At 38.3% G+C, this 22,222-nt stretch overlaps 1 protein-coding gene across 2 annotated transcripts in view; it reads right to left on the bottom strand.

Moving 5' to 3' along the window:
• ATRNL1 (attractin like 1) overlaps nt 1–22,222 on the bottom strand; it is a 454,480-nt gene that overhangs the window by 413,423 nt on the left and 18,835 nt on the right. For both annotated transcript variants that reach the window (XM_070432204.1, XM_070432203.1), the window contains exons 4-6: nt 16,177–16,305; nt 14,197–14,405; nt 336–510 (exon numbers count right to left, since the gene is read on the bottom strand). In XM_070432204.1, the coding sequence (XP_070288305.1) occupies nt 336–510; nt 14,197–14,405; nt 16,177–16,305 (513 nt within the window). The remainder of the gene's footprint in view (nt 1–335; nt 511–14,196; nt 14,406–16,176; nt 16,306–22,222) is intronic.

Consider the following 22,222-nt stretch of genomic DNA (forward strand, 5'->3'; position numbering starts at 1 on the left):
CTGAAAACAATATTATGTGGCAGGACACGTAATGTCTGATACAGGCCTGGCCTCACCTTACTTTAATTAATATTTTCTTACTCAGAATTTATTAAAAGCACTCTAGAGAGGTAATGAAATATCTATACAAAACAAACCTATATGCATAATGACAAATATTTAACGATGGATATACTGAATTCATAGGTTCTCATATCAAGTTCCATGTAACAAATAGATACTATCACAAAAATATTCATAAATTTTGGCAGCAATAAAATAGGCATTTAGGATAGTCCTATTACCAAAAAATCAGCTTAAATAATAGATTGTAAAAATCTGGAAAACACACTTACTTCAGGACCATTTGAAAAGAACTGTAGTTAAAACTATATCCACCAATCACCCACATAAACTTCCCGTGTAAAACCGCTTTATGGGAAGCCCGACCTACGGAAGGACTGAAGGGTTTGACATTTGGCAGAATCCAGTATGACTCAGTGGAAGGAACATTCAAAGAGCAATCAGGACCTATAAAAAAAAATCAAACAACACAATGCGTTAAACAAAGAACTTAGATTATAAACCGGAATATATGGATGAAGAGAATTAGTAATTCAATGCTCATCATAGTAATAAATGTACATAATAAATGATCTAAACTACAACTTACAGGGGAAATTCTAACATGAAATGGAATGCCTACAGGGAGCCAAATCATATACTCAATCAGACTCAGATACGTTCAAATAAATATCACAAAATCTGAAATAATCCTAGTTCTAGCACTTGCTAGACATGTGACTGAGCAAGTCTGCTTATCTCTCCCATCTTCAAATCTTCATCGATAAAACACAAATAACAATCTATCCCCTAAGGGTGATTATAAATATTTAATTTTTTAAAAGACAGTGGAGATGAAAGCATTTACAAAGTGTAAACTACTAAGCTAATATAAAAATAACAATTACTTTTTTTTCTTAGCGCTATTAAGAATAACCAAAATTGTTATCAGTAGGGAGTGCTTATTATCCTCAAACAGAAAAAAATATTATGAATAATAAACTTATTTTAATTAGGCCAGGATAACTTAAATACTATAAGTAGAAAACACTGCCTTTTCCTGTCCATATTCGTGGTGTTATTCATGAGTCTTGGTTACCTCATCTGTTAAAGTAGGAGACTGGCCTACATCAGTGTTTCTCAAACTTAAGTAATGGAAGGAATGCTCCCAAAGGAATATATTTTCACTAAACTTAAAGGCTCGTAAATGATGTATTTTAATCCTCACCCGAGGATATGTTTTTATTGATTTGAGAGACAGAGGAAGGGGGAGAGAGATAGAAACATCGATGGGAAAGAGAAACACCGAGAGGTTGCCTGCACGTATGCACCTCGATCAGGAATCAAACCCACAACCCAGGCATGTGCCCTGACTGGGAACTCACAACCTTTAGGTGTACAGGACGACACGCCGACCACCTGAGCAGCCACCCGGCCAGGGCTTGTAAATGATTTTTAATTCTAATGAAACTCAAATATGCTCAAACAAAATCTAAACATAAACTCCTTACATTTAAAGTTCTTTTATAAATATAAAATCAGCATAAATTTATAAATTATATGTACATGTAAACTAACTTTTAAAAACAATAAACTTAATGTTTACTTCATATGATAAATGATACTGTTTTGCTCACACTAAATCATTGGTCCCAGGATGAAGTGATATTAATTTTTATAGTATTTTTTCCCACATAACTTTAGGATATCTACATTATTTTGACAAGATAATTTTGCCATCACTTTTCTTTCTTCTACCCTTTATAAACCTTTTTAATTCATACATTATGCCATATCAGCATTTGACCTTTGCTTGTCACCAAAGCATCAGCACATTTCCATAATTTTCTTTTTAGCCAATAATAAGAGATACTACTTGATCCTAATTTAGTCAATACAGAGACTGGCATTGTAATCAAGTGCATCTCTTTACTCAACTATGAGATCAATGACTTGATCTTAAATTTGTTTATGCCAAAAAATTATAGATTATCATTGAATCACAAAATTTTAAACTTCCAAAATGACCCTAATTGGAGAAACATTATTCCATAAAGTTTTCATCTATTATCTGTTCACTCCCCATTCATTCATTCATTTATTCAACTCATTCATTCACCCTCAAAGTCCTTTCCAAAGCTTACATTCTATGAGTCTGTATTTTTTCAAGTGCAACTAAGTACACCCTAGATTATCTCTTTGATAATGACACAATCCTTTAAGTCAGATATTTAAAAATGTATTATTTTTGAATGAAAACTCTCTGACCCATTCTATGGCAATCGAAGAAATTAAAGGAACACACTTATTAAAAAACAAAACAAAAAAACCTTTTTAACTACAATTCTGAATCACTTAGAACTCATTTAACTTGGGGTAGCAAACAATAGCCCATGAGCAAAATCCAGGCAAACCCCTGTTATTCTAGATAAATTTTAATTAGAACACAGTATGCTCATTCATTTAAGAACTGTCTATGGCTGCTTTTGCACTACACCAGCAGAGTTGAGTAGTTGCAACAGAGATCATACGGTCAACACAGCCAACAATATTTACTATATGGCCCTTGACAGAAACATTTGCCAACCTCTAATTTAACTGAAGAGAAATGAGAGCAGATGGACATTATATGTAACTAATATATCTACTGGTATAAGTTTAGTTTTCTTTTTTTCCTTTTCATTGGATTTATTGGGGTGACACTGGTTAACAAAATGATATAGGTTTCAGTTGCACAGTTCTACAACGTATCATCTGTACACTGTAGTGTATGTTCACCACCCCAAGTCAAGTCTCCATCCATCACCATTTACACCCACTATATCCTCCTCCGCCTCCCTCCCCCAGCTACCCCCTGCAGTCACCACACTGTTGTATTTTATTTTCTTAAAAAGGAAATATGGATTTATTTTAAATCATGTAAGTCAGGAATAGTAAGCAAATAGGGTAAAATATTAATAACAGGTGAACTGGTTAAAGGACATTTGAATATTCTTTGCTATTGTTATTCTTGAAATTTTTCTATAAATTTGAAATTCTTTGTAAATAGAAAGTTAAAAACTGTTAACATCTGAAAGCACAGAGTCAGATGCAGTCAAATAATAGCAGGGTATTTCTTGACAGAGTCTGATAGGGATTACCAGCATGTAAAATTCTTAAGAGAGTTGGGGATATATTGAAATCAGTAGTATCTTTATGAGATCTTCACTACAGCAAAATATTTCAGAGCAAGGCTGTGGAAAGCTGAGTACTGGCCCCCAAAGATAGCCGGGTCCTAATCTCTGGAACCTGGGGATGTTGCCTTATCTGGCAAAGGGGCTTTGCAGATGTGATTAACCCTTTTCGGTCCAACCTCGAGGCTGACTCGACAGACCAGGTGCTAGGAGCAGATTCAACGTCGAGTAATAAGAACATTAAAAAGTTCAACATTCAATCCTGTCAATTAATTTGGACCAGACTGTTTGAATTCCAAAAATAAAATTGGACCGCAAAGGGTTAAATTAAGGATCTTGAGCAGGGCAGTTTCTGCTGGATTATCTAAGTAAACACAGGTGTCCTACACAGAAAGGGAGATGTGACCACAGAAGAAAAAGCTATGGCCGCTGAAGCAGGACCCTGGGCGGCACGTTTTGAAGAGGGAGGAAGGGAAAGGAGGCCGGGAGAGTGATGGGGATGCAGCTCTAGCAGCTGGGAGAGTCCAGGGTGCAGGTTCTTTCCAAGCCTCCAGGGGGGTGTGGCCCTGACAACACCCTGACTTTGGCCCAGTGAAACCAATTTCAGAACTGTAACCGCCAAATGGTAAGTTGTATAAGTTATTGGAAACTGATACCTAATAACTAATTTAATTTATTTAAACTAAATATTATTTAATACAGAAAACAGAATTACAAAGATTTTTTTAAATCTTACTCTGTAATCTAAAATGACTCATTTTTCTACACAAAAGAAAATAGCAGTCAATATTCTTCTTTTATCTTTGTTGCTACCACATTTTATGTAACTCCTAGAGATTATTAAAAAAAATAGTCTATACCCAAACTCTACAGATTGTCTTTTACTCTCATAAGCTTATAAATAGAATGGAAGTTTTATGAATAGAACTTAAAGTTTAAAGGAAGATTGAATGTCTTAATTTGTAGCTTTCTGCATTCTATGACAAATGATTTGAAATGTAAATTTACAAACTGAATATTAATTTAAAACACAAATGAATATAAAGAACGCTTTATAAACACAAAGCCTTTGCCATGCATTAAAAATCGAACATTGAAATCTACATTTAAAGCCATCTGAGACTTCCTTTTTTAAAAAATACTTTTTTTTCATTTATTCAGAGAGGAAGCGAGAGGGAGAAAGAGATAGAAACATCGATGACAGAGAATCATTGATTGGCTGCCTCCTGCATGCCCCCTACTGGAGATCCAGTCTGCAAGCTGGGCAATATGCCCTGACCTGGAATCCAACTGTGACGTCCAGGTTTATAGGTAGACGCTCAACCACTGAGCAACACAGGCCAGACCCAAGACTCCATTTTTATAAACATGTCATGGGAAGCCTTCTGAGGCAACCTCTCTGCGTGACCCCTGCACCACTTCCATCCATCAGCATGGGAATCTCCCCACGGTAGGCAGACCTCGGCTGCCTCGAAAAGGACGTCATAAAATGATTCACATCACAGTGGGTTTTCATAAAGATTTAATGTGCCACCTTTTCCACGGGTTATGTGTAGTTTAATAATCCAAACAGCATAAATGAATTTCTAATGCTGTAACTTCAGGCATTAGTGACAGGCCACAGAGAGACATATCTTGTGGGGAAAGAATGTAGAATTATAAACGGATCACACTGAACTGTGTATCTCCAGTCCCACAATCTCTCTTAAATTCCAGACGTGAAGTCAAACTACCTTCATGACATTTCCAGTTGGGTGTCTAATGATCATCTCAAAATTAACTCATCCAAAACTAAAATCTTGACGTTTCTCTCCCAAATCTGCTCCTTCACTGGTGTTTATCATCTCAGTAAATGGCACTTCATTCGCCCAGTTGCTCTGGGCAAAGACCTTGATTCTATTCTTGAGTTCTCTCTTTCTCCCACACCCAAACCCAATCCAGCAATAAATCCTGGACTGACACCATGAGGTATGCAGGGACACAGCCTTTGTGACTGTTCAAACATGGAAATGCTTCAATGAAGTGGGTGCTGCCTTCCCTTCCCAGCTGCCCTGGCCCCTCCGGAGGTGACACAGACCACAGACCTCCCAACAATGGACAACGAATGGCCAGCACGGCTCATCCAGGACCCTGCTCCAGGCCCAAGGTCAGCACCCATTCTGACTGTCTGAGTATCCCTATCTTACAATTATAAATATTTTTACATTCTATCACCTCTAACAGACTCCAGCCACTGATCTCTTCCTTTACAACTAACCCTACTCCAAGCCACCAGCCACTCTGACCTGGACTATTATAATAGTCTCCACAAGGCAACCAGAATAACTAGAATTATTAATGCACTCCTATCATTTCCCTATTCGAAATCTTTCCATAATTTCCCATCAGACTTAAAATAAAAAATCCTTAATATAGCCTTCAACCCCTACATGACTGGCCTCAGTGTATACTATTGAATGAATGAATGAATAGAACCTTAGAGCTATAAAAGGTTAGGAGCATGAGCAGGTAGCAAACCTAGATTTCCCACTTATTAGCTGTGAAACGCAGGATGAGTTCACTTCTCCAAGCTTCAGTTTAATCGTGGAGATCACTCCTAGAAGAACAGAGGATTCTGTGATGATAAAATGAGATTGTACTTAATACCTAATACTATAACAAAAGCTTCATAATAGTAACTTAATTGTTATTATTAAGTAAATCCCCTCATTGTATACACAATTTTACTAAGTATATTTAAGTCTACAGGCAAAATAGGTTAATAAAGATTAGTCTTATCAGATATTATAAATATACCTGTCCCCCAAAAGAGTAAAATTTCAAGCAAAAAAAAAATAAATCAATCCTATAATCATAAACCCAATTGGCAAATAATTGCCAAAGACAAAACCTAGAATAAAGAAAGTACTACAAAGTTTGAAAGGTTTTCCAAAGCAATCCCAGAACCACTGACTTACATTCTTTCTTCCTTCCCCACATTATAACTATAAGCTGTAACTGTTTTACAATAGACAAAGTTTCTCTAAAGGAATCTATCATTGATTTTATAATGGAAATGGAAATCAGTACAAAAATTGTATTTATTTTACACAAAATAACTTTGTTTCCATAAAGAAGGATAAAAAATGCAATGACTTCAAGTGAGTGAAACAGTAATTCTCCTAAGGTGCCCCACATTTATGAACAGATGAATATACTGATGTCTAATGTTACTAGAAAAACTACAACTGCTAAGTACAAAGATGCAGAATGGAAAACCTAGCAGTAAAATTTTATCTCCTCCAACAATGAGATAAATATTTACTGATTAATATTTTAATAGCAGGCTTTGATTTCTGAAAGCAAGAAAGGGTCTGAGTGGAGTCTCCTTATATCACTTAAAGTAGGAAAAGAAACCAAAACGTGATCCAGTCAAAACAGGGATGTTCAGGGAGAAAAATCTTACTCCAGAATTTGAGACTTCTTTTTGACAGTTTTGGCTCATACCTTCAAATTCATATTTAATTTATGCCATCATGAGAAAATATATATTTCTTTTCTATCAAGGCACATATGTAAAAGGCCAAATTTTATTTATCTTCTTTTTGCAGTTCTCAATTAAAAATGTACATAAATACTGCTAACTTTGAACTATATCAAATGCAGGTTGTTAGGCTGTATGTCTGTAAATAACTCTACACCTGAGATACACTTCTGTTACTTTAAATAACTCTAACAACAGAAAAAAAATATATATATATATACTCTCTAACTGTATCCCTAGGGTTAGGATATCAGTTAGATTTCTTTGGTTTTAAGACACAGAAACTAATTTTGGCTAGGAAAAATGGGACTTTATTGAGAAAATATGGAGAAATTCAGAGAATTCTAAAAAGAAGCTGAAAAACTGAGATTAAAGTAGGCAGGTATCTGGAAATCTCATACCATCAAGACTACTCTCAATGAGTGAAAGGCAATTTCCTAAACAGAAATTGGATCACTAACAGAAGGGAGAAATACGCTGAGAAAGGAGATTTTAAGAGAAGTATATGTAACTTACCTGTAACATTCCAGAAATAGTCTTATGATTTAATATTTGTAATGAATCTGAAGTGCTCCAATAACAGGCAAAATAGGATAACATCAATGCAAGAGTTCTATCTTCTAACATCACTAGAGAAATTTTATTTTGTTTCAAGCTCCATTCTAAACATTCTTTAGGCCATAAACCCAATCTCTAAAGGCCAGCAATCCATTTTAATGTGTTTTAAATGTCTACATCTACTTTGAAAATATTTTAATTTTAAAGAACAATGAACTGTGTGAGTGGTAAACATTAGATTTGGTATGTCCCAAGAATACTTGGTTCTTACAGTTTAGATCAATTATCTTATATAATAAAAGGCCAATATGCAAATTGACCGGCGGAACGACCGGTCGATATGACACGCACTGACCACCAGGGGGCAGATGCTCAACGCAGGAGCTGCCCCTGGTGGTCAGTGCGCTCCCACAGGGGGAGCACCGCTCAGCCAGAAGCTGGGCTCACAGGCTGGAGAGTGCAGCGGTGGTGGCGGGAGCCTCTCACACTTCTGCGGCAGCGCTAAGGATGTCCGATTGACAGCTTAGTTCCGCTCCCTGAGGGCTCCCAGACTGTAGAGGGTGCAAGCCAGGCTGAGGGACACCCCCCCCCCCAACCCCCAGTGCACAAATTTCATGCACCGGGCCTCAGGTATTCTTATAGGATGAAAAGAAATTGCCCTTCTATCAGCAAAGTTCAGTGGTTTCCAACTTATTTTTCAATTGTGGAAGGCTTTACAAAGCTCAGCAGACCTTGCTTCTGATTAGTTGAAAATGACAAGCATAGAGTTAGCTAGGATTGAGAGCAGGATTTGCTCATCCTGCTTATCTAAGTCAGAAGCAACAAAACAAGTGGCTGTAAGTATTCAGGAATTAGGTAAACTTCTAAAAGAAAGGAACCTAGGTGTGAATTATGTTGGGACCCAGAGTTCTTATATATTATCCTAAAGTAACTAACTATGTCCTAACATGTTATATGACTGACCTAGAAAGATTTCTTTAGGATTAAACTATTTATGCGTTTGAGTCTCTATTTTTCTAAAACAAACAAAATTACCACGTTTTTACAACTTGAATAATGCTGTGGAGCTGAAGTGTGTTCTGGTAGCCAATACTGCCACCCAATGGCAAGTGTTAAAATTTAAAACCAAAGGATTGCAACAAATACAAGACAAAGGACCCAAGAACCAGATGCTCAAATTCTATCATTTCTCTCAATATTTAAAATTATGTTTTCTATGTCAAGCAAATGACATAATGTACTGGAGTACTAGTCTTCTAAAACATCTATCTTGAACGGCACTAGCAATCTAACACATCTCCATTCATTCAATCAAAAAAGGAAAAAATTGACTATATGTCAGGGACTACAGAAAGTGCTAAGGACACAAAGGTGATCAAAACTTAATCATTCTTAACTCATGGAGTTCATATGCGAGTAGGAAAGATAATCGAAGGATCACACAAACCTAAATGTGACAGATGCTATAAATTAATTAGGGCCCATGAAAGCATATACCAGGGGGACCTAACCTGGTCTTAGACTGTTAATGGGGTGAGGCTATTCCAGGAGGAAGTTCAGAAATGAGAATGGCATTGAAATAGTAAGGGAGGGAGAACATGCAGGAAACTGAAATAAGTCCAAATAAAGCATGACTTTAAATGAAGAATCAGAGGCACCACACAAAACTATCAAATAACGTGACATAATTTAAAGGCTGAAAACACCAATCCTTATACGAGAACTGTGTTGGAGCTGGCTAGGTTGAAAAGTAGTAGTGGAAACATAAAGAATATTCTACAGACAGTAAAAAGGACTGAACGATAGCACTGAGCAGGATATCTGGAACAGGAAAGGAACGGGGAGCATCTTCAAATCGTTAAGTGACTATCTTGTATAGAGAAGATGGTAACCTGTTTTGCACCTGTATAGAATAAGGGGGAAAGTTTTGCTGTAATGGATTAAGAAAAAATCATCCCCGAAGACTGCTGGTTTGTGTCTTTTCAACCTGTCCAATCTTACCATAGATTTCACGTTGCTAAGTTTTTCCAACAAGAGAGAACCACTGAGCCCATTCCTTGTCAATTATGATGATGATCTACACTTTAAATATTTTATGTAAATGTATTTGTTCAGAAGATTCCAATCATTTGTCTGGGAAAATCTCTCATTATGTGAATTTTGTTTCAGATACAGGATCCCTTTGCACTACACAAATCAGGAAAGTTAAATTCTCTATTTCTGTTTCTCGAGCGTTGGTCTGTGGACTAAAGGGTCCCGGGTTCCATTCTGATCAAGGGCACATGCCCAGGTTGTGGGTTCGATCTCCAGTAGGGGGCATGCAGGAGGCAGTCAATCAATGATTCTATCTCATCATTGATGTTTCTAGCTCTCTCTCCCTCTCCCTTCCTCTCTGAAGTCATTAAAAATATATTTAAAGAAAAGCAAAAGAGCCAAATATCAACAGTACAAACTATATAGGTAGGTACATTGTTATTAACTCAATTAGGGCACAGAAAAGACAACCTAGGTTTAGCCCAACAGATGCGACGTGGCATGATTTCAAATCTTCCCATGTGACCCAAAGATGTGGGGACACCTTGAACTACTTCTCTCCATGCCTGCCCCCCTCCAACCACGGTTTCTCTAGCCTTCCATCCTCCTGGTGAGGCACTCAATATCCTGCATATGAGTGAGGGTGCAGATTCAGAGAATCAAAAATAAGTTGCTTAGCCCGGCCGGCATGGCTCAGTGGCTGAGCGTCAACCTATGAACCAGGATGTCACGGTTCGATTCCCAGTCAGGGCATATGCCCGGGCTACAGGCTTGATCCCCAGTAGGGGGCGTGCAGGAGGCAGCTTATCAATGATTCCCATCATTGATGTTTCTATCTCTCTCCCTCTCCTGTCCTCCCTGAAATCAATAAAAATACATATTTTTAAAAATAAGTTGCTTATATAAGCTGTAAGTTCATTTCTCTCTCATAAAACATTCTAGAGGCGAGTGAGCAAGGGCTCCTGGTTAGTGACTGGCATTTACCGGCCAGCGGGGAAGGTCCTCATGATCTGAAATTCCCACACAGCACTTCCACGCACATCCTACTCACCTAAACTGTGTACAACAGCCACACTAGCTGCAAGGAAGGCTGGAAAATGTGGTTTGTAGCTCAGAGGCCATGTGCTGAGCCAAACACACTGGGTGAGGGCAATTATTAGAAAGAATGGCAGGATGAATGCTGGGAGCTAATCACTGCTATACTTTCCAGAAAACTACGTTTCTGCTCAAATGAGACAGAGCTGTTTCTGCTGCTTATAGTCAAAACTTCAGTGATTCAGATCTTTTTAAGGTATGCAAAAGAGAGAAACCTGCAGCCACTGTGATGTGGAATTGACTAGGTATGGAATTGCTTTGAAAGTCAATGTTCGACTGTATTCTGTACATCCTATATAATAAAGAGGTGATGTGCAAATTGACCCTCACGCCGTAATGCCATCACAAGATGGCGGCAGGCACAGCGGAGGCAGGGCCAGCAGCCGCTTCGCACAACTTCATGACCCCAAGTGCGCGCCACGGGGGTGAGGGCCAGCGGCTTCTGCACATGGCCCGGAGATGGGGCATAGGGGCGGCACTCCAGGACTCAGGGCCATCCTGCAGTGCACCAGCCACATGGGGTGAGACTTTGGGACTCGAGGCAGTCCCATGGCGTGGGGGGGTAGGGGGGGAAGGGGCCCCAGGTCTTGCACAATTTCGCAGGACGGGTCACTTAGTATGAACATAAAGGCTTCTCAAAGTTGCCTTTTTCCCTCCTTTGACTTAATAAGATGTTTACAAACTTTATTATGTGAAAAATGTCACAGAAGCTGATAAGTCCACACAGGTCCCCATCCTTTAAGTAATCTCTTTAATATGCATATATCATTGCCACATCTATACATGACAAAAGTAAACATCAGACAATGAACTTGTGTGCTTTTCAAACTGCCGCATTTAGCATTTTCTATTTTCTCTGGTACTTTTGTTTTAGGGTTTTGTAAGTGCTTTCTACAGGAAAAGGGGGACAATTGACTCTAATGGTGCTTCTATCCTTAATATATACTTCTGTGTGATCTGGGAAAATGCTTCAAATGATTTTAAAAAGTGACAGCAGATAGTTAAGAAAGAAAGAGTTAGATGAGAAAGTTCAAGGGGGAAGTAGAGTGTTGGCTGAGCAGCAGTCTTAGGAGGGGGTTCACAGTCAAACCAACCTGAGAAAACGAGATGTGAGGACCAGTGGGACAAGCATACAGAAATATTAGGAAGGGAATTCAAGACTTGACAGCAAGCTAGGCTTTTCCTCTGTGTTCTCATAAAAAAATCTCAATTTCCAGGACACAACACTTTGTTTTGTACATTAGCATAGAACCAAACAGAACAACTAAAGTTAACCAACATAAAAGATCCTATATAATAAAAGGGTAATATGCAAATTGACCAAACATCGGAACGGCCGGTCGCTATGACATGCACTGATCACCAGGGGGCAGATGCTCAACACAGGAGCTGTCCCCTGGTGGTCAGTGCGCTCCCACGGGGGAGCACCACTCAGCCACAAGCCAGCTCATGGATGGCAAGCACAGTGGCAGTGGTGGGGAGCGGGCCTGAGCTTTCAATCAGACATCCCCCAAGGGCTCCCGTACTGCTAACGGCGCAGGCCAGGTTGAAGGGACCCACCCCTCCCAACCCACCAGTGCACGAATGTCATGCACCGGGCCTCTAGTTAAAATATAATAGCAGTAGCAACAATCTGTTGTTTTTTAACCCAAAGAATCCGGTTTCAAATAACACATTCCAAAAAACTGCCGGACTCTGAATCTCAGAAGCATGCCTCCTTAGCTCTCATTTTCAAATATCTCTACTTCTGTCATCACTCCCCAGATGTCCTGGAAACAAATCTCTTTTTTTCCCTCCGTGATTCCTCCACATTCTACATCTCTGAATTAAAAACCTCATTTTCCCACTAATAACTTTGGTCATAATCCCAACTTCCTTAAACACAGACTCAGGGATCAGGTTTGAAGCTCAAAGGACTGTCTGCACATGGCCTGTCCCGAAAGAAGCACAATCTCCCTTTCAGCAAGCACCCCGCTCCCTCAAACACCCAGCTCAGCTCAGAGACCCAGGCTGTCATTGGTAAGGATCAGTACCAGTACAGACTGAGTTTGATATCTATCGTATTTCACAATTATAAACAATACGTGTCTCTCTATAACACTATTCCTATTATCACTGCTTTTGCATCCCCATTTCCATTTGCTTATAGACATACAAGAATCGGGAATGTTTATTATTTGAGGCATTACTGAGGAGAATAATAAAATGCGAAAGGCCAATAAACCAAAGCCAGAAAAGCAAAAGATAATATTCTGAACCAGATCTATATGACAAACCAAAAAAAAAAAAAATACAGCGTTTCAAAGGGTTAATAAAAGTAAAGAACAGAAAAGGCCAGATATGTCCACAGAGAAGAGTATGAAATAAGTGTCCTCTTGTGTTTCCAAGGCTGGTGAAATAAAATGAAGAACGAACGGCAGTTTGAAAAGCACCACGTGTATAAGCTATACCTGGACGTCTCAAGTCTTAATTCAAATGTATTCTTGATACACCATTCTCTCCTTAGAAAAGAAGATTATTTTAGTTTCAAGACTGAAATGAAAAGAAAAAGATAACCTCCAGGCACTTTTTAGAAGGAAGGTCACAAATTATTAAAATAGCCACTTAATAAGAGACACGACCCTATAATTAAAGAACATTAAGAAATTTGTATCTGTCATAATCATACTAGGCAATCAAATTCAATTCAGTAAGTAATCACTGGTATTTTGTGTGGTTGGAGTAGCTGATTTTTTTATGAGATAACATGGGTTGAAGATGGGCATAATTTATACAGAGCCTAATAATTCCTTCAAGTACTCAGCATACTCAGTAGCATGTTTTTAAAATGTATCTCAAGAATGATGAATACGACTATGAGAACCACATTCCCTTTGGTTTTTCCTTAGATAGGTCTGATAGCAACTACTGCTTATTACTACAACCAAATTATAACAGGTGAACATGTCACTTCCTAATATGTATTTCCTGAATCAAAGTTCCCTTATCAACAGGATTAGTATGTTTGCACAAAGCAATCTCTCAATAGGTAAATATAATCAACACATAGTAAGCTACAGATGGGTGGGTATAGGAATAACAGGCCTATCTCTTCATTTAATTCCATAATGACAAAATTTACTATTTTACACTCAAATACTTAGGTGGACTAAAACTCTTCAACGTAGTTCAAAAGTAATTTTTAATGATAGATATTTATAAAAATTATTTAGAAATGCTTCCTCGGGAATCTTTTGCAATAAGCAGCTGAAATACTCTTTATTTTTGTTTGTTTTATTTTATTTAAATTCTTTATTGTTTAAAGTATTACATACTAGCATGTCTCCTTTTACTCTTATCAACTTTTTAAATATGCTGAGTTTTTAAAATAGCCACAGGAGGGCAGTATTTCCTAAAACATAAGTTAAATATAGGCATCTATTTTTTTGCAATAAACTGCTAGACATCACAAATCAAATTTGAATGCAGCATGTGTTAAATTCGGGCAACAAAAAAATCACAGAATATCCTAATGATCACACACCTACAATTTAAAAAGAGCTTCATATATAACTTCCCTTGATTCTCAAAACAGCATATAGACAAAATCTATACCAATAGTATTTTGAAGAAGCAAACTATTGAGTTGATTATTAACTGAACATTCAAAAAACAAAACAAAGAAATGAGATTGGGGTGTTGCAAACTATAGCAAAACAGACGAGTGTAGATTCGCGTTAATCTCTTAGACATATGAATCCGTTTCCAAATCATGACACCATGCATGCTTACCTTGCCAACTATCATTGCAGACACACAGCTTTTCCCCTGTGAGGTCACAGTACCCGTGGTCAGGACTGCCGCAATTGGCTTTACAGTAGGGAATATCACAGGCCTCGCCCTTCCAGTATTTATCACATTCACAGTATACTTGACTTGGAACGGAGACACTCGTTGTACACTTCCCATGGCCAGAGCAATTGTTAGGACAAGAGTTGATTCTGTAAAACATAATTCATATATGTTCAAATTCAAGAAAACTGACAAAGAAGTCTGGTTGATATTTTGTAGGCTTTGTAATTGTAGGTCTTCTTATATATTTAACACAATTTCACAATGTGATATCAACTTCTTATTCTGTACCCTTTTACCCCTAATGCAATTCAGTTACATTTATTTTCAACTGGTCTTAGTTCATCCAATGAGTTTATATGGCCACAGACACGTCAAACTTCCGAGGGCTACACAAGCAACATCTGCAGATACATGTAGTTAAACATACAATGCTCTAGAAAGGCTTAAGAATGCAGATGTTTTGAATATATATTTTTCAGAAAAAAATTAAATTCATGAATACTTGAAGTTACATGAGAAACCAAGATATAATTTGGTTGCATAATATTTAAATAGCATGCTACCATCTATACGCTGTTATACAGAAACTAGAGGCCCAGCACACAAAATTCATTCTCAGGTACAGTCCCTAGGCCTGGCCTGCAATCAGGGCCATCTTCCCCGGCTGCCCGCAGCTGGCCCTGCCCCCTGGCGCCACCCACCCCAGCTCCCCATTTGCCATCGGGCGATCGGAGTCTAACAGCTGGGGGAAGGGATCAAGCAGTCGGCCGTTCCTGCTCACTTGCCAGCCCCACCCCCGCCGCGGGTTGCCCTGTGTGTGTGTGGGGGGGGGGGGGGGGGGGGCGGTGACTGGCAGGGTGGGGGCCTTGGCCTGGTGCTACCCGTGTCCCCTGCCACCCACCCCCAGTTCCCCGTGCACCATCGGGTGATAGGAGCCTGCCAGCCAGGGAAAGGGACCAAAAGGTGGTCAGTGCGCCTCACAGTGAGTGGTCGAGTGGTCGTTCTGGTCATTCTGCTGTTAGGGTCAATTTGCATATTACCCTTTTACTATATAGGATGAGATGTTTGTCAAATATTATTTTAAGGCTCTTAACTGATTAATAGAGTCTATTGAATATTTATTCTCCCTTGTATACATACTTGAGACAAATCAACTCTATAATAAATTGCTGATTCAACATATTTAGAATGTTTTATTCCCAGTGAAAAATTCTTTACACTTTTAAAGAAATATCATTCTCTACACTTGTAAAGAAAAGGGGAGAAAATGTATGGAGTTCCTCTGTGCTGTTCTAGTAATGGCATCAGAAAGTGTCTCTGGCTATTTCCCTTCACCCTTGGACTCCAAGATTTTTTTTAAAATGGATATAGTGTCAGACACATAGTAGATGCTCAATAAATATTTTATTTTAGAGAAGACAGTGATGTAGTCATTACCTTATCTATGAAAGCCTCAATTCCTCCCTGTGTAAAATGGGGGAAATGCACACATGTCAGAATTGTTGGGGTGAGAAATAAAGAATATAGTGTAAACAGAGCATCCAGTCTGGTCTGGATACAGAGGACTGCGAACACAGCCCCCACACCTGGAGCACAGGAGGGCAGAGGAGTTCCTGCTACGAGAAATGTTACCCTAGTTAATATTTGTTCACTTAATCATTTACCAATAATTTTAAATTTCATAATTAATTTTCAACCAAACTTAACGTGCTACCAATGTCCCGAAACTTAGGATTAATCCTAATGTGAGCTCAGACAGGATTCTGAGGCATGTTATTAATATTTGATGTCACTTATGATGTTGAAATGTCACACACTAGCCCACTCCTCATATATATCTACAAAAACAAACAGTAAACTCTTTGAAGTCAAATTATAAAAATCCTTACAATATGAAATTTCAGAAAAATTACTTACGAATAAAAAATGTTGAAACCAGTGAGATTATATGCAGCATCACTAAAAAAATGTAACAGTGCGTAGCCGGACGTTGTAACGACTTCAGGCACACTTTCGTTTCCCCGAATCTCGGGGACTATCAAACCACTGTGAGAGAGGAGAATTAAACATTGTGTGTATTAGTATACATCTGACGGTCAATCACATAAAACGTACTCAGCAATATCTTTGTCAGGATCACTCAGACTCTCCATGAGAATGGGCAAACTAGGAGAACAGAGCTAAAACGGGTCCTCATCCCAGCACCTGTACAGCAGCCAGCACGCTCACACCCACGCTGAGGCCACCACACTCCGATTTTCTTCTCACTGTTTGGACTGTAATGCCCCATCTCTCTCTTTGTCCTGCTACCCATCCTGCCCTAATACTCTAAGATGGTCTTTTAGTTAACTTCATATAAAACCTGCACTTAAAGCGACCTTGGTATTCCAAGTGGCCTGTGGTTTTACTTTTTTCCCCTGGTTAAAAATTCTGGTGAAAAGGGTGTGCAGTCATCTCCACTATCCATCTCCAGGACTTTTCATCATCCCAAACATAAACTCCGTACTCCTTAAACAACAACTGCCCACTTCCCCCTTACCCATAGTCTTTTTTTAATGTTACGCCTTGTGTCATTTTTTAGATCAGCGGTCGCCAACCGGTGGTCCGCAGACCACTGGTAGTCCATGAGGTCTGAAAGGTTGGCAACCACTTTTTTGATAATGATCCCTGCCTTGATTTTTCCCACTTTCTGTAATCTTCCTTACACCCGCTTCTTAAATTCAAGTGCACACAAAAAAATTGACAACTGTCATACTCTTGGTAGCATTTATTTCCATCTGTTGAGATCTTGCTTCCATGTGTGTCACCTGTTTAATTCAAATAAAGTTTTATAAAAATCCTAAAAAAAAAAATTCTGGTGAAGCTAGAAGGAACACCACACATGAGCTAAGGGACTGCAATGACATCCTCGTTAAAGTTGTCCGCCTCCAATATACTACTCCAGGTATTTTAGGTCATCTACCAGTAAGAATATATACTTTTTATATTTCTTTAAAATTTTGCATGCTCATGCCAATTATATTAATACAGAACTATTGCAAATATACTGTTACTCACTCAAGGCCATATGCACACAAAAGAAAACAAACTTGTGGGGGATATAAATGTGCAAAAGTAAGAAATAAAGTTAATAACTGGTACTTCTTTTTTCAGCCAATTTGTTCCTGGAGAAAATTCCAGATCTTCATTTACTTGTACCACACTACTCTCTTTAAGTCTGTAGAAACATGCAATCTGAGAGAAAAGAAGCTGCTAACAACAAATTACACCACTCCAAGGAGTCAGCTCCTTTACATGACTTTTAAGCTAGCATTTGAGCACCACCAGGAACTGATTACCTCAAATTTGGCAGAACAAAATAAAATATTGCTGGAAGCAAAGACCAACAATAGTTAGCATAATAAATGTGAGAAGTCCCTCAGAAGGCTGATGTACTTTGATATTCAGCAGGGCTGAAAATCTGCCTATTATTTATTACCTGCTGCTGGCTGAACAGCTGAAGGAAGTTCCCCTAACCTGATAATCCTTTATTGTTTACCAAACCTTACCTTTGATATGTGTGTTTGCTTTGCTAAAGGGCATATGTATATTCTAGTAAATAAAAGCAAAGGGGACGGAAAAGTCAGCGAACCACTCCACTAGAGAGTAGGTATCCGTCTGGCTCTCCCAATGCCTTCCAAATTTATTTTTCTTATATAGTCTCTTCATGTATGCCACAGCCCCGTCTCCAGATTCCTGAACGCTTGCTGCGAAAAGACTGCAGCAAATATTATAGTCAAATAATTTATTCGGCAAATGCCGTCTCAAAAGCAAACAGAGTAATCCACTCTTGATGCTTTAATAATAATTATTACATCTACTAGCTTATGTTTGAGAAGGAACAAAAAAAATTTTAAAGGGAGACTGTCCATAGAATTCAAATGCTATAACACCAGTCTTAGTTGCACATATATATTTTTCATTGTCACAGTGAGATATCAAAATGAGTACACCGCTAAAAATAACACTCCCAAGTCTTTATAATAAAAATAGTTAATCTCTCTGAAACAGATAAAAAGAACAGATTTATTTGCTTGGTTGTTTGTTTGTAAGTGTTTTAAAAGCATTAAATAAATAAGGGCTTCCACCTCTTGCATAGCACAAGCAATTTGGACCAACCAGCCCTGCCACTGACGTCAGCTAGAAAAATGACAAATTATATAAAAACAAACAAATCTGCCTGAATGCACTGGAGAACTAAGAAGAGGGTGAGCCCAGGCAAGGGGGCCATTTCTCCTCATAGGCATTGCTGATTTCAAAGTTGGAAGTAAGGCCTGAAGAGCTAAGGAACTAGGTTGAGACACAGAGCTAGGAAAACAAAAAGTGGAAGCCAGGGCCCTCTCTTTGACCAGAGCCCCCAAAGAACAGAAATAAAAGTGAACCAATAAAAGACAGGGCTTCCAGAGGACCACCCTGCAGCTTGGATGTGAATCCCCTCAATACCTAAATTTGGATTCAGTTGACTGTGGATTGCTAGCATCCTCAGGCACCCTCTGTAGGACTATAGTATCTTTGAGGTCTCAAATTATTGCTACATATGATTTTACAAACATGATGCCCAGCACATCATTGTCCAGCACACAATTTAAAAAAAAAAGAAAAGCTGCCCAGCTGGCATGGCTCAGCGGTTGAGCGTTCAACTATGAACCAGTAAGTCATGGTTCAATTTCCGGTCAGGGCACATGCCCGGGTTGTGGGCTCAAGTTGTGGGGCATGCAGGTGGCAGCCAATCAATGATTGTCTCTCAACATTGATGTTTCTATCTCTCTCCCCCTCTCCCTTCCTCTCTGAAATAATAAAAATATTTTTGCAAAGACTTCAATCCAATCCATTCTCTAAAATCTAAAAAGTCTTGCCTACAAAGTCCAATGTCTTTAGTGTGATATACAAGAAAGCAATACTGCAGTGATTTAGGGATTACAAAACCTGACCTCGTATTCTGACTCCGTCACTTATCCGAGAGGCAACTTTGGTCACTCACAGAATCTCTCTATGCCTCAATCCTTCGTTTAACATAGCAGTAACAATACCTAATATCAGGTCATTGTAAGGATTCAATGAGTTAATGTATGTGAAGCACTCTTGCACCCTGCCTGTCACATAATGAGCATTCAGTAGATAATAATCTGGCTCCTACCTATCCATCACATTACCTATAATCAAGTTACCCAAAACACTTACTACTATCTATTATCCCAAACGATAATATACTTTAGTGTGTCTATGCCTTTGTGCATGTTTTTCTCTATCAAAATGACATCCTACCCGGTCCTCATACTTTGCCTATCATTCTACTCATGATGAAATTCACCATGAAGAATTACTTACTTCTTCTGAAATCATAGTGTGCTCTTTTCAAAATCTGATCATAACATTTAATGTGCTGTGTGCTCTATTTACATGTTGCCACTAGTGGCTAACTACTGTGTAGTGATATATCCCCCAAATCCTTGAGATTACCCAAGGGATAGGTGTGTCTCTGTTATTCTCCATGGACCCTGATAGTTTATGGTGATGGAAGCTGGCTACACCAAAAAGACCAACCAGTGATTTAAAGGGTCCAAGCTTTGAGCCACAAGAAATCAATCTGACTTCCAGAGAGAGGGCAGGAGCTAGAGATAGAGCTGGGTCTGGTGTCCAATGGTTCAATCAATCAGGCCTATATAACGAAAGCCCAATAAAAACTCTGACACCTGTAGCTGAGGTGAGCCTCCTGAATGGAGATACACGAGAGAGCTGGGAAGGTGACACATCCCGAGGACACAGATGGTTTGTTTATGATTCTCCCAGACTCTCCCTATGGTCACCTCACTTGGCTGGCTGTGATTTTTATCCTTCATTATAAAACTATAATGATATGCACAGTGCTTTCCTGAGTTCTGTGAGTCATTCCAGAGAATTACTGAACCTATAGTGGGTGAGCACCCCTAAATTTGTAGCCAGCTGATCAGAAGTATAAGTGACCTTGGGAACTCCTGAACTTGCAGCTGGTATCTGAGCTAAGGTTTACGAAGGGCTGTGCACTCAACTGATGAAGTTTAGCTTAAATCCAGGTCGTTGGTGTCTAAGTCATTGCAATACTCTTTATCTTATTTCTCACACCCTCCAGGATTATGACAGCTTCTGGAACCGAGTGGGTTATCAAATATTTGTCACATAGGAAATACTTACGCAACTGGAATAATATGGACAATTAGATTCTGAATTCTTAGCAACATACAATTTAGCTTTTAAGTCACTAAACTATCAAGTCCTAATCCTGACCCTACCATCTATTATATGTAAAACTTAATTTCTCCGAGTCTCAATTTTCTCAACTGTAAAATGGGGATAACAGTAACTCTTCCACAAGGTCCTTGTGAGGATTACATGGCATTTAATTTTTTTAATTGATTTCAGAGAGAGGGAGGGGGAGAGAAACATGGGTGTGAGAGGAAACATCGATCAGTTGTCTCCCACATGTGCCCCCCCTCCCCCCCCGACCCGGGGATGGAACCTGAAACCTGGAACCTAGATATGTGCCCTGACGGGAATCAAACCAGATACCTCTTGGTGTAATGGACGAAGATCCAACCCAGGCACACCAGCCAGGGTGGATTACATGACAATTAAACTGCCCACTGCAGTGCTTTTCAATAAGCAGGACGCTTTCATCTCCCTCCAGACACCTAACGGGAACACTTGCTAATGAGAAGTCACTGGTTCTATCTTCAAGGTCATATACTAAATCCCATCTGCTAATTATCTTACAAAAGTTTCCTTCAGTGTCAAGAAGGGGTAGGTAAGAGTGTTAACGGACCACTGTTAATTAATGCAAAGTCATTACAACCACTGGAAAAACAGATGAAAAGGCGCACATCTAAATGATGGTCAGTCAATAGTGTCATAAAAATAGAGTAATGGCAGCAGAATGACATCTAAATTGCTAAAAAATAAATGATAAACCCAGGACCTCATCTAATGGTCTCAATGAATTATCTTATGATGTGATTGTTCAGGAGGCCCTCCTCCATTTTCTACCTCCTACCCTTAGATGAAGGGCTAGTCATGGCTACTCTTTATATAATTTTCAAACATTTCAGAAATTAAGTTCTATAAGTATTTTGAGCAATAATGATATCACAGAACTGTGTCTAAGCTCCCAAGGAATCATTATAAAACAGTCATTTGGAAATACAAGTCTTTACATGTTTGTCCAAAAAAATTATAGTTCACATTCTGATACTAGTAAACCAAATATTGGCAACAAAGAAAAAAGAAAATGAAAATTTTTATAGGGAATAAACGTTTATCTATGTTTAAATTTTTAACAATGACTGAATATATAAAAGATACTATGTAAATAACAAAAGTAAAGAATAGTGAGTAACTCTAGTCAACAATCACATTCATTAACTTATACACAAAATCTACGCTACATGTTCATAATTTTTCCTATGCCTAATATATGTCCTATTTGCAAAACATTTTATAATTTGTACATTCAAACATAAAGATTTTTAAAATGATATTGAAAATTATGTGGTTTTAAAATTAAGCCTGACTACTACTAATAAAATATTTTGAAGCAACCAAAATTCCCAAATTTTAGAACTCATGGACACACCTTCTTTATTAAACCATTACATAAAGGATAATTTAGCCTTTTTATAAAAATTGTAAATTTTATCATTTTGTGCCAAAATAAAAAGTCAAATATATATATATATATATATATATATATATATCCATCTATTTGTCATCTAGAACTCGTGTTAATTTATTCAAATACTTCTGAAAACATCATCATATTACTTTAAAAGAATATACTATATACAGCAAAAAACAAAGGATATTCATTCAGAATTCTACATTTCTGATATAAAACTCATTTATCTCTACTATATCAATACCGACATTATTATAAGTTGATGGTCAATATCTC

The sequence above is a fragment of the Myotis yumanensis genome, unplaced genomic scaffold (assembly GCF_028538775.1).
Source record: "Myotis yumanensis isolate MYYU_CA2020_CCGP unplaced genomic scaffold, mMyoYum1.0.hap1 SCAF_13, whole genome shotgun sequence".
Lineage (NCBI taxonomy): Eukaryota > Metazoa > Chordata > Mammalia > Chiroptera > Vespertilionidae > Myotis > Myotis yumanensis.